Source organism: Gigantopelta aegis, chromosome 8 (genome assembly GCF_016097555.1).
Source record: "Gigantopelta aegis isolate Gae_Host chromosome 8, Gae_host_genome, whole genome shotgun sequence".
Lineage (NCBI taxonomy): Eukaryota > Metazoa > Mollusca > Gastropoda > Neomphalida > Peltospiridae > Gigantopelta > Gigantopelta aegis.
Window position 1 is genome coordinate 3,908,752 of NC_054706.1, and position 13,246 is coordinate 3,921,997.

Sequence of the window (13,246 nt, forward strand, 5' to 3'; positions counted from 1 at the left end):
TGAAGAAAAAAACATTTATTTTAAACACAACATTCAGTGTAAACAAAAAATCAAAACAAAAAACAAAACAAGTTATGATGGTGAGCTGCAAGCTGCATATAGTCTACAACTCTTAGATCATTGTCGGTATACAACACCCAATATTAACTCGTAATATTACTCCGATGACATCAAATCATATATACACTGCAGGTTATCACTGGCACACGACATGTAACTGATCACTGGTATAACCAAAATCATCTCATTCCTATCAAGTCATAGAACATCAACTGCATACAATTCACAGGTCATTACTAGCATACACCTCAACTCATCACTGGTATATAATTAATAGTTCCTCACTGGTATCAACACATAAGACATCAACTGTAAACAAACTCCAGGTCACTACTAGCATACACCTCAATTCATCACTGGCATTTCACTAACCGGGTTTACAAAATCAGCAAAATACAGTCGTCGGCAAAACATAACTTTATATAATTTATCAGCTATATGCAGCTTACGAATACATCGTGACCAACAAAACCAGAGCTCATCACCGGAAATACAAATCATGGCAGACAATTGCACAAATGAGTCACATTATTGTTATCGAGTATTACCTGTCATACCACGAGTCTTTTGGACTTAGTTTATAACCACATCACAAGTTTATGTTATTATTACAACAAACATGACAGTTATAGAGTACGAAGTTATTAAACACTTAAAAGCAAACAAAGGTCAACAAGTAAACATTACGTTATTTAAAAATCCATACAAAAAACAAAGATTTAAGAGGGCTAATGCACTAAACAATCTACCGGTATATATGGGTTATTCAAACAGTTATAAATTTTATAAGAACAAAAACACCACGCTACAAGTTCTGTGATCTAGTGGAATGTAGTTATCCGATTCATTCTATCACAGTTTTATTGTAAAGACTTTCGTATTTTACTTACAAATTTTTACTCAGTTTGCAGATTATGTATAATTGTTTTTAAGCAGATGGTTAACAAGTGTGATTTTAAACTGCATAGATTTATTAACAGCTTTTTTTGCAGACTGCACAAAACTATTTCCTTACAGCAAAAAATAAAACATTGATCATTCGCATACGAGATAATTTCAGCTTTTAGGAAGTTTCTTGGATTAAAAGAAAGTTGAATGTTTTGAATTGGGTAACAAAGTAATACAATCCTATGATAGACCATTACACAAAAAACTAAATAAAGAGAAGATTTTCTTTAACTGTAGGCATTCAAGTTTTGGAGGGAAATACCTTGTAAATTATCTCCAGTGTTCTAAAATCAAATAGCACTAGAAATGCATAACATAACAATACTGCCGTTTGTATAAACATAAAGAGTATTACTTCATTATGTAGCATTTTTACACTTGGTAATAGCAACAAATAAAGCAGGTATGTAAACAAAGTCCTATCGGAAAATACAATTTTAGAAAAATTCTCCTACTATAAATAAACAAAACAGCAATCCTAGTTCTCTAGTCTGTTTAGGCCAAAACAAATATATATTGCAGATCTCTGGTCAGGACGCACACCAATTTTGAACCAGCACATAAATTATTTTGACATTTTAAAAATTTCCCACAGTAGATACAACAGTGCCATCTTGACTAGAAATAATGTTGCACTACCTCAAATAATATTGTGATGCACTATCTCTAAAAACTGGTTCGCTTGCTCTGAATGAGTACCACAGCTTGTTTGGTCTTACCAGAGAGACTATATATATATATATATATATATATTTGGGCCTTACATTAGTCTATCGTCAACCCTGCTCCCTCAGTCTTTCTCCCTCCCTCTTGTGCCTGTCTCCCTAATGTCATTTTCCGTGTTTAAGGAGGACATGATTACATGGTGAAACCTACTCAATTCCACTGCTACAATAATGACTGAATCACAGTACAAGGTTTGATTTTAAAGTCAGAAATCTGTTTCCAACTGGTCATCAGTAGGGACATGACAACAGTTTGGAATCTCATGATTTCAAACTGAACCATCACGTTACAAATCATGTAAATATGAGAATGTCTGCAGTCATTCTTTCCCAGGCTTAAATTTGTCTGTTCAAACATTTTACATTTGATTTCTTGAATCTGTTAAAGACTAGCTTCAACTGATGGATGTTTTACAGAGTTACGACATGATCAGAGACAGAATATCAGCAATCTGTTGGGCTCCTTCGCCGAGGATGAAGCTTTCGTGGTCTCCCTTGACAACACGAACATCCACCTTTCCCGAACACATCTGCAAATGAAAACAAATGCATGACAAACTTTCATTCAAACCACCAGCAATTTCATTTCGTAATTACTGAATAAGTTGTTTAACAAGCCTATGGTGCAATGAGTATTTGCATACCTAACTTAAATACAAATGAAGTTAAACGAAATTAATCTTTAACAGACGTTATTTTTATATATATTAAAAGACCCTATCATATGTGGTCATGTGGGATAGAAAAAGTACACCAGAGGTGGTGGAAATTTTGACCCAGGACGAGGCTTGCCGATTCCCAGTGTTGAAATTTCCACCACCGAGGGTGTACTTTTTCTATCCCACATGACCACATATGATGGAGTCTCTTTCTCCCATCCATTCAATAAATAAACCATTATTTTACACGAACAAAGAAAGATGGCTGAAAAGTAACTTCTTTATTTGACCGGTTTATCAGAAATAAACTACACTATCGTATTTGCCAAGTCTTGTTTCATGTGTTAAATGTAATTTAACACTACAAATTAACGAGAGAGCTTTTATAATGAAGGTTTTAATAACAAAATATCAATCTAAAACTAACCAACTCACATTGATATGACGTCGTATATTACCAATGCCCAATACTCCCCATATTAATTTCAACGACGTCATAGCCAATGCAAGACAAAGATTTAGTCCACATGGGCGGACGCCACAAAACCCAACTAGCTGGGCTTAGAGCTTGTATCATTGGTCGGGGCAGGATATAGCCCAGTGGTGAAGCACTCTGCTCATGTGGTTGGCCTTTGATCGATAGCCATCGTGAGCCTTTTTTGTTCCAGGCCGTGCCTCCACAACTGGTGTAACAACAGGACATGGTATGTGCTATCCTGTCTTTAAGATGCTGCATAAAAAAAAATCCCTTACTGATAATTGGAAAGAGTAGCCTATTGCGTGGCAACAGGTTTCCTCTCATTATCTGTGTGGTCCTTAACCACATGTCTGACGCCATATAACCACAATTTAAAATGTGTTGCATGCTTCATTAAACATTCCTTTCTTTCTTAAATCATTGCTGCTGAATTCTTCAAGTGATTAAGAATGCTACTAAAGGAGGAGATTGGTCACATAAAAGGTTAAACAGGTCAAAATTAAAAGGACAAGAAAAGAAGATTAAATAAATGCAGATTGTGTGGTTGAGACAATCTACATAATATACAGACCTGTCAACCTTTAGTCAAGAGAAAACAGGTGTGTGTGTGTTGAAAAAGCTGATTTTTTAAATTAATACAATTTAACCCAAAATCGCAAGATTTAAAATATAGCGTATATATGTATTACAATAAGTTATTAGAACACTACATAATGTCATATATACTTGTTAACCTTAGATCTTGGCATTTAAAAAAAAAAAAAAAAAAATTAAAAAAAAAAAAAAAAAAAAAAAAATTAAAAATTAATATATATTTTTTTTTAAAGTTTAAATATTATGTTTTAATACATTTTTTATTTTTCTTAAATAACTCTTTTATCCAAAAATGTTAACAAGAACAAGAAATTAAAAAATGTATTAGTACATTTACGGTATTACACTTACAGCCTTACAGGTTACGTTAAATCATCATTTGTGGTTAGTGTAGCCAAGTACCTAAGAAAAATTTATATAAATCTTATAAATTAATATTCAGTTTTTACTACGAGGAACAGTGGTGTGGTACTTATTTAAAATCATTATGATGATGCAATAAATATTGTATTTTCATTAATCATAAGTAAAACCTCATTACGGACATTGTGTGAAATATACCGAAATTATACCCATTTCCGTGAGCAACTTCATGTCAAACATTTATTAATTGTATAAAAATAATCTCTTGAAGTGTACCCTTGTTACCAACATTTTACTGTGCAAACATACAAAATTAACTGACACAAGTATGTTTATACAGCCAATTGGTCTTTTCGTTGTCTTGCTGTGACATGTGATTTTAACATGCATCGTGTGTATCGCTGTCAACTCTGGCCCAGATTCTGGGACTTCAGATTCGTCATAGTTGCATTATGTAATCTAGTGGGAAGAGATAATACAATTCTGAGGCGTTATAAGAACTAAATTGGATAGTTATATATATATGGCAACACTGAATGGCAATACACAGCCTGTTGAATTAGCGGCAACACGCTTTGTAGCCATTACGATGACAACAAACATAACAACACATCATTTTGTAAACTGCATGTGCTTTTTTAGCAATATAAATATCCCACAAGTCTTACTTCGGCAAAGGTTAAACAGTCGGGACAATTTGGTGTGTTACATTCTCGGAAACCGAAAGTAGTCAACATTTTCCGAATGAGAATGAGTTACTTCCCTTATGTTATTTTGGCACAATGGGATCTCTGGGGTTTTTTATGCTTACAAAAATGTCATTTAACAGGAGAAATTGTCTCCCACGCAGAAGGGAGATTTGATCAAATACCGGGAGACTCCGGGAGGGTTGACAGGTCTGAATATATGGCGATGTCAGAATATAACTTGGCAACTGAAAAACGAGTTTTAAAAATGGCCTGGATGTGGAGTTGGGACAGCATGAGGCAAATGAACATTCCTGAAAAATGAAAAGAGAGAAAGTTATGTGCATTTCTTTATAGCCAGAATTTTATATACAGTGCAGGGGAAAATATATGATGGGGGTGGTGGGGGTAAAGATGTGATTTGGGGGTGAGGAGAGATATTTGGAGGGGGTGGTGGTTGTGTCTGATTTTCCATAAGAATGGTACCTCTTTAAGACCATAATCATGAGCGAGACTAGTGGCCTCCACACTGCCGAGCGAGGCCCGGATCAACAGGATGTTCCCTTCAAACTGGCCCGTGGGCTGGTGCTGCACGGCTATCAGCAGCTTGTTGAAGAACGACTTGGCAGCGTATTCCATTTCGTGGCGGTGCGCAACCATCCTCATCTCCATCAGCTTGTCCACCGCTACAGATATCCGGCTTTCTAGGCTGGGCTGTGAGACCATCTCGGAAAACACCTCAAATAGAACGTCACTTATTTTATATACCAATCCAAGCATTCAGTTTAAGTGTACCAAGAAAGGAACAAATTCCTTCAGTACCTTTGAAGCTCAGCTGCTTACAAATCTGATATACATGACATCACTTAACACACTGATATACCAGTGTGGGATATAAAGAACACTATGCATGTAGCCATTAGATGAAATTAAAAACATTTTTAATGAGCGAAACATGTTTTAACTAGTTGTAAGATGAATGGTATCTAATGAACACAAGTCAGTCTGTATTTTTTCTTACATTCTCTGAAACTATTTTTTAAAAAGTAAAAAAAGTTCACCTTAAAATTAATTCATGGCACTTACAACCACCCAGCTCTTAAGTCTTAAAATTCAGGTTACTAAACATTTCCTTTAAAATGGAACCATGGAAGAACTGGTGTCTGGTGCCACTGATCATCAATTCCTTCATCGGGTGAAATACCAAAAGGGAATTGGCAGTGTGAAAATATAAATCATTTTCTGTAGAGTAAAGATGGTTTTAACTCATGGGTCAGTTATCTTTAAATTCACCTCAACATATGTTGAATATGACCATGTGATATCACCAATATCACTAAAAAAAATTGCGTATGCATCACATTTACATAAATGCAGGATTTGTCAATAACATTTAAAATGTACCCGACTGTAGTCGATGGCCATAAACAGCTGAATAAATGCACACATGGCCTCCGCCTCCTCCTCGCTGCGATTCGTCAGTTTAGACTTGTGTGTGTTGGTGTGAGCGATGACGTACTGGTGTGAGCCGTCGAGCAGAATCAACGACTCGACAATCTTTGAGTCATCCGAGTAATACTTCTGTAGCTGCATGGCCATCTCAAGTGCCACACATGCGCCGTACGAGTAACCTGCGATGCGGTACGGTCCACTCGTCTGCACATCGTTGATAGCCTGGACACACAAGACAAGGAAACAGGTAAACTACAGTCCATCCCACGGGGAACGCCGTTTTTCATTCTATGGAATCTACTACAAGTAATTTATTTCTGAGCAGATCGTTTTTTAAATTGCACACAATAGGTGTTTTTGTTTTTATATCCAAAACGCTTTTACTTTTCTTATTATGGTCAAAACTGAAATTATTTACAATAAACATTTTTGTAGGAGGATGTGACGGACTATAGATACAGGTAAATCTCACATATAGTACGCACAAATACATACTAAATGATTATTTCATCAAATATGTCCTCAAAGATTAATGAATCGTTCATTGAATGAATGAATGAATGAATGAATGAATGAATGAATGCATGTTTAATGACACCCCAGCACATAAAAATACATTGGCTATTGGGTGTCAAAAATTAAGTGATGATCAACATCAATATAAAACTTCAAAAGATTAATTAAAACACCGCATAAAGAGCTGTGCACAAAAATACAATATCAAAGGTAGGCAAAATTAAACATTTATAATAAAATTCAATACCTTGGAGAATTTTTAACACAGGTTCAGGATGGAATTGAAAGGATTCGAACACATTTCTCATACCAAAGATATCTTTTCTCATTTGCTAAAGATGATTGCAATCCACCAGACTTCTTAAGTATGTTATAATCGTAACGACACAGCAATGTTTCTAGTGAATAATTTTACATCTGGTAAACCAACTGTAACTAAAAGACCAACCTGTAAGTAGAAGCCAGCCAGAGCTTCAAGAGATGTTAGTGGTGCGTCAGCTGTACACTGAATTCCATACACGGGACAAGACAACAGATTGCCGAGGGTTTCCAGAGAAAACGTTATTCCTGAAATAGTCATATACCATTTTATTACCCCAGCAGGCACTCACAACGGGGAAAATAAAAATCATAATTTCTCATGCATTGGTTTAACGTGCACTACTACTGGACGATTTGACACCAACAAATCAATCACCTTGTCGGTACTAAATATGACATCACAATTTGGCAAAGCGCACACAATGACGTCACGTAGTTCAAAGCGTTTGCGTCTTTCTGGTTTCAGCGTTAAACTTGTAATAAAATTGTAGTTTAATGCAATTCATTATATATTTTGTTGACAGAATATATAGAACTTTGGGTTTTGAAAATTATCTGTGAACCATGAATAAAATACAAAGTTAAAGCAATACGCAGAACAATAAAGTATTAACTCTCATAAAAATGGTTTTAGGAAAAAAATATTGAAAGATTTATTCTATACAATTTAATGGTACATATAAAATTTTTAATTTTTTTTTTTTTTTTATTCACACCAGAATAAAAAGACCCAAATGTTACGAGGGTTGGTATGGGTTTAAAGCTTTACATTATTTTTTAAAACAGATTTATATTTATTCTGTATAGATTTGCATGCCAGTTAATCAATTACCGTTTGATACAAACAAGACAAGAGAAATGCTTCTTCAATCATTACATATTGGAAACCCACCTTCAATTGGGTGAACGATGAACAGCGGTGTCTGTGTGCTATCACTGATGGAGTTCAAAGGCACTACAGTCTTGTTAGGGAGGATCTGGGTGAGGTCGTAATGCACAGACACCCCACTGTCCTCCAGGTGAGATCCTGACCCCAACACACTCTCCTTGTCGGTCTTGGCGGGACTGGCCTCGACGCTCGAGCCAGCGATGGCCCGCAGCTTGGAGACGCTGAGCTGGCGGATTTCTCTCATGGACAGAGACACGTCGAAGTCTCGCTCCAGAGTCTGCTTCACCTCCACCCCCATCAGGGAGTCGATCCCAAGATCAGCCAGACTCGACTCCGGGTTGATCTGAGATATGTCCTTCACACCTGGAAACAAACCGGTTTTAAAATTATCTGTTTAAAATTATCTGTTTAATGACACATCAGCACATTTCAAACTACAGCTAATTAACAAGACATGGCAACTAATGCTTTTCATGTACCAGCTGTGGGACACTTGGTGGGATGACAAAGTCCACTGAAGGCAATTGATCCTATGACCATCACACCTCGGGTGAGCACTCTGCCACTAAGCTACATCCTGTGGTCGAACCACTTACAAAAATGAAGATTAATTTCAGATGTATAAATGGAGAGAAAGAAAATATTCTTTGAAATACCTAAAATCCTTGCCACCGATTCCACCAAGTCTGGTCCACCGTCATTCTGTCCTGTAGATCGGGTGCTCTTCTCCGCCATCACGAAGCTTGACACAACCGGATGGCACTGGTTTAGGAAGCGATCAAGCGTGGCCATGCATGATGAAATTCTCTGGGGCAGTGTTCCACCTATAACCGTGTCATTTCCACCCATCGTTTCCAGAATCACCCCCACATCACCGATAGCACCCCATTGAATTGCCAGACCTAAATAGAAAACAAAAATATATTCGTTTCTACACTCTACTGGAGTAACAATTCCTGTAACACTAGCTATATTAAATAAAGTAAGCTAATATGGACCTTTATTAACCTTCTGACTACTGCAGGCGAGATATCTCGCCCGACGTCACGTCAGTCGATATACTGTACACTGTATACAGTGCATTCCCCAATTTATATTTCCCGCCGTTTTGCACGCGACTCTCACCGGAAACGGAAATATAATTAAAGAAAAAAGATTTTTTTTCAAAATGGTGGTTTTTGTTTTGATTTTTTCAATTGAAAATACCTTGAAATTTTGAGTTCAAAAAGTGGTTTTCGGCAAGTCTTTTCGCTTGACAACAATGGCGGCACGTCGTGGTAATTTTCAGGGATCGATAGCTGTGGTAATTTTCAGGGATCGATAGCTGATTGTAACAGCTAATTTGATAATAAATTTGATCGTTTTACCAACAACAAAAATTACCAAATATTGCAATATGAATCGTAGTTCGGGTTTAAAAAAAAATTCTGGTCAGAAAACCACTGTTATCGGGAATAATGGACATAAATACTGGACAGCTGGCAACAAATGCCCGTAAGTAAACGCAACTTTTTCAATTTTTTGCCTAATTTTAATCACCATTAGCCGATCTAAAATAATAAAAATTAAAAAAAAAGACACGAAAATAATACTTACCGATTCATACATGAACTTTATTTCATGTATTTATGAAACATTTAAGTGAATATATGTGAGTAAAAATTATAAACTTGTACCCACTCAACGTGGTTTTTGTTAAAAATTAATCCAGTAGTCTAAAGGTTAACTACTAAACCAATGATTGGAGTTGCGTCCGAGATCTCTGGGAGCATTCCATTCTAACCTTGTCAAAACATCATTTTGACTTGTGCAGAGCTGTTAGCTTATCTGCTAATGATTTTGTCATTTATATTATATTACTTACAAGAAAGTGAAATGTCTTAAGGTTCAAATTAAAAAAAATCTACTTAGTTTTATTATCTAATCTGAAAACAAAAATAATTCTGTTTAAGTGTTTTTCAGTCACATTTCATAATTGAAATCCCATCCTTTTGTTATGTGTTTCAGTATATTAAAATTGACTATATAGCTTTATACATTATACATAATTAATGGCTTTATCAAAACAAAGTGGACATGACAAAATTGAATGCTGCCTTTTCATTTTAACGTTACTTTAACACAATGTGTTACCTGGCAGGCCGTCGCGATGTCTGTCCTCACACACTCGCTCCATCACCGAGTTGGCGAACCCGTAGTTGGCCTGACCCGCATTACCGCGGCCACAGCTCACCGACGAGAACACCACAAACCACTCGAGCGAGTCACGGCACAGGTCGCGCGTCACTTTGTCCAGATTCTCTGTGCCCTTCACCTTGGGGTCACATACCACCTGGAAATTCTCAACTGTTTGGTTTTCCATAAAGCCATCTTTAAGAACCTGTCAAAGAAATTAGTACACACTTGAAATGCTTATGGTAATTGCAACAGTCTATAGAAGGAAAATATAAAATGCTCTAAGTTACAATTTTCAAGGTTCAAATTTAATATATTGCATGAACAATTTTAGTGTTTAGTTAACACACATTTGTATAATGTAGGATAGTGAAATATATATGGTGTATTATTTCTTATATCTTGAAGGTCGGGATTTGCCTGCTTCATATGGTGGTGGAAATGCACTATCATTGTTTCATTTACTGCATGTATATTTCCTCCCTTTCTATAAAAAGAATACAACCAACCACCCTCTAAGGGCTTACATTATTATGTTTGGAAGGTTGGTGCCATATGTGGAAAAGGGCCAAAGTTCTTTGTTCTTGGTGTGGATCTCACACAAGGCATTCCACTCTGGTCACCGAGCAATCAACACCGAGTTACTTGAGCCATCTTAAGGTAAGCATCGTATTACATTTAGTTACAAGGAAGTATATTTGCTATTTAGGAATCAAGCTATTGATAATTTTTATAAGATTGAATGCATAGTTATAGTATTTTATAAGGTTGGTTTCTCTCCCGAAAGTATATTAACGATTAGTAAGTGATCATTTTATTTCCTGTTAGTACTGTTGCCATAATGCTTAAGAAAGAAAGAACAAAGATGTCATAAGGTTCCATATCATGATGTATCATAATTATCGACATTTTCTTGCACTGTATAGTTTGGGAGCTTTTATTTGACATTAAATATGTTGGCGCCGTTTTATTAAATATGTTAGCTCAAAAGAGATAAACCGCTGCTTTAGCAATTTATATTAACTCTTGGTGAGAGGGAATCTTAAAAAGATCCAATTAATGCCTTATTGCTTTCATTTATTTATCTGTAAAACGCGACTGATAATTACTTGTTTTTGTTCAGGTTTGTGGACTGGTCGTGTGGGGTAAGTGATACTGGCATCATTACATATTAGTTTGTTCATTCATATTATACTTTTACAGATATGTATATTATAATTTTCATAATTTGTACTTAAATGGTACATATGTGATCAGTCATTTTTATAAACGAATGTCCAAGTAGACAGTACAAAACCTGTATTTAGTGGACACATATTTAGTATGCTTTTAAATAGAGGTGCCCTTTTTAGTAAAAGGCTCATCTCTGTACTTATTTGAATAATTAATATTAGAATATTGCATACATATGTATTCATTAACGAGGTTAATGGTTTGATTATTGTAAATGTTTATGCTGGGATAAAATATATTAAAGACATTGTTAGTATTGAAAGGAAAGAGCTGAGTTAGCGAGTAAAATATATTTTATCACCAAATGATCACACATGTAAACGATTACTGCAAGGGAACAGTTGGTATTTAGCCTCTCTCTCTCTCTCAGTAGGGGATTATGGTGTGTGTCCTAATTAGCATCAACAGCTCTAACTCTAAGAGAACAAAGCACTTGGAATTTTGGGAAATAGTCAGAATGACCAGGGGTCATTCCTTTAGCAGAAGACCAGTTTGACACCGATATCTATTAAATCCTCAACTGCAACATAAACATTGGTCTCAGCTTGAAATTAATTGACTTAAGCTGAATAACCTTTGGTAATGTGTTTGTATTTGTTTGAGAATGGCTTTCTCACTTTGTTTTTATGTGAAGGATATACATGTACACTAGAGAAGAAACGTATACAACTTTACATAATTAGAATAGGAAAACATGTTTTATCAGGATAATATTAAAGTAAAAATGCATTTCTAATAATAGAGTGACAGTTCTTATTAAGTGTTTAGAAATAATCTATTTTGTATTGTTAACTTGTTGCATTAGTGCCAGCCAAATTTATATGGGTTGAGGATGATTACAAATGTCTTATTCATGTTGCTTCTTCTTGAAGCCATGGTTTAATGATATTGTGGAAGTGTCGATATTAATGATTATGTGTATTTGGTTTGATAGATGAAGCTTGGTTACTAATGCTGTTTAATTGATTAGCCTACACTTTTGTTGAACATGTATTTATATAACTGTTTTCTATTTTGTTAAATATTAGGGCTATACCTGTGGGGTATACACTACTTGTATATTGATTTATAGATCCTGGGGATAAATGATCCTATATGGAAACCCCAGTGTTCTAATTTACTTATAATTAATTAACCCCATTATTAAAGCCCTTCAGATCCTGAACCTCGTCTTTCTTATTTATATTAATACATATTTACTATATTCATAATTGAGGGTGAAGGTAGTCAATCTGCTTTTTCTGTACCATACGATAGTAAATTACTCCCCCCCACCCTTACAATAATATGACATATATTTTTTTTTTTAATTAGTCTAAACGATGGCCACAACGAAATCAAAAGCTGAACCGATGTCCATACTATAATAGTGAACTGATGTACACACTATGACAGTGAACTGATGTCCACACTATGACAGTGAATTGATGTCCATACTATGACAGTAAACTGACCATGGCTAGATTGAAGAGGCCTCCTACAGGTCCAAGCTTCTGTGATTCTTCAATCAGCAGACGTGCTTCACTTTCCTTTTTCGCATCTCTCTTCGAGACTTCCACCGTGACCCCCTCTTCCCGCCACAACCGCAGCTTTCGAGACTGGTAGCCGTTTCTGACCCCCGACCTGGACGTGAGCACAAGGTTTCTCGCTCCCCGGTTTACCAGCCACTGGGCCAGCTCCATCCCGAACCCGCCGAGACCACCAGTTATGATGTACGTCTTGTCAGGGTGACAGCACGAGCGTGCGATCGCCGGCACGGTGATGGGAGCAGGCAGAGTTTTCTTAACATCCTCTTCTTCCTTCACCTAGACGAGTCAGTTTACATTGTATATTGAATTGTATAAAGGAAAACAAGTCTACTCCAACAGAATATTCGCACCTATTTAATAAACCAACAACTGGGATTATACATTAGCTACTGTACTTTGTACTGTGTTTTCGTACAGTAAAATGTTGCCTAATAGGATGTTTACTTTGAATATATGGCCCACTGATAATGGAACACACTGATAATGGAACACACTGATAATAGAACACACTGATAATGCAGAATTATATCTAAAATTATACATTTTCAACATTATACACAGATCGACTTCATTGTATGATTTGTCATTACAAAATTAAATTTAACACTTCCAAGAAAC

At 35.9% G+C, this 13,246-nt stretch overlaps 1 protein-coding gene across 3 annotated transcripts in view; it reads right to left on the reverse strand.

Annotated features, from left to right (window-relative positions):
- Nucleotides 1–13,246, reverse strand: part of LOC121378992 (fatty acid synthase-like) — a 55,731-nt gene continuing 42,485 nt past the window's right edge. For all 3 annotated transcript variants that reach the window (XM_041507422.1, XM_041507425.1, XM_041507424.1), the window contains exons 22-29: nucleotides 12,554–12,904; nucleotides 9,825–10,071; nucleotides 8,348–8,593; nucleotides 7,695–8,054; nucleotides 6,930–7,048; nucleotides 5,918–6,187; nucleotides 5,000–5,251; nucleotides 1–2,263 (exon numbers count right to left, since the gene is read on the reverse strand). In XM_041507422.1, coding sequence (XP_041363356.1) covers nucleotides 2,153–2,263; nucleotides 5,000–5,251; nucleotides 5,918–6,187; nucleotides 6,930–7,048; nucleotides 7,695–8,054; nucleotides 8,348–8,593; nucleotides 9,825–10,071; nucleotides 12,554–12,904 — 1,956 coding nt within the window. In that variant the 3' untranslated portion in view covers nucleotides 1–2,152. The remainder of the gene's footprint in view (nucleotides 2,264–4,999; nucleotides 5,252–5,917; nucleotides 6,188–6,929; nucleotides 7,049–7,694; nucleotides 8,055–8,347; nucleotides 8,594–9,824; nucleotides 10,072–12,553; nucleotides 12,905–13,246) is intronic.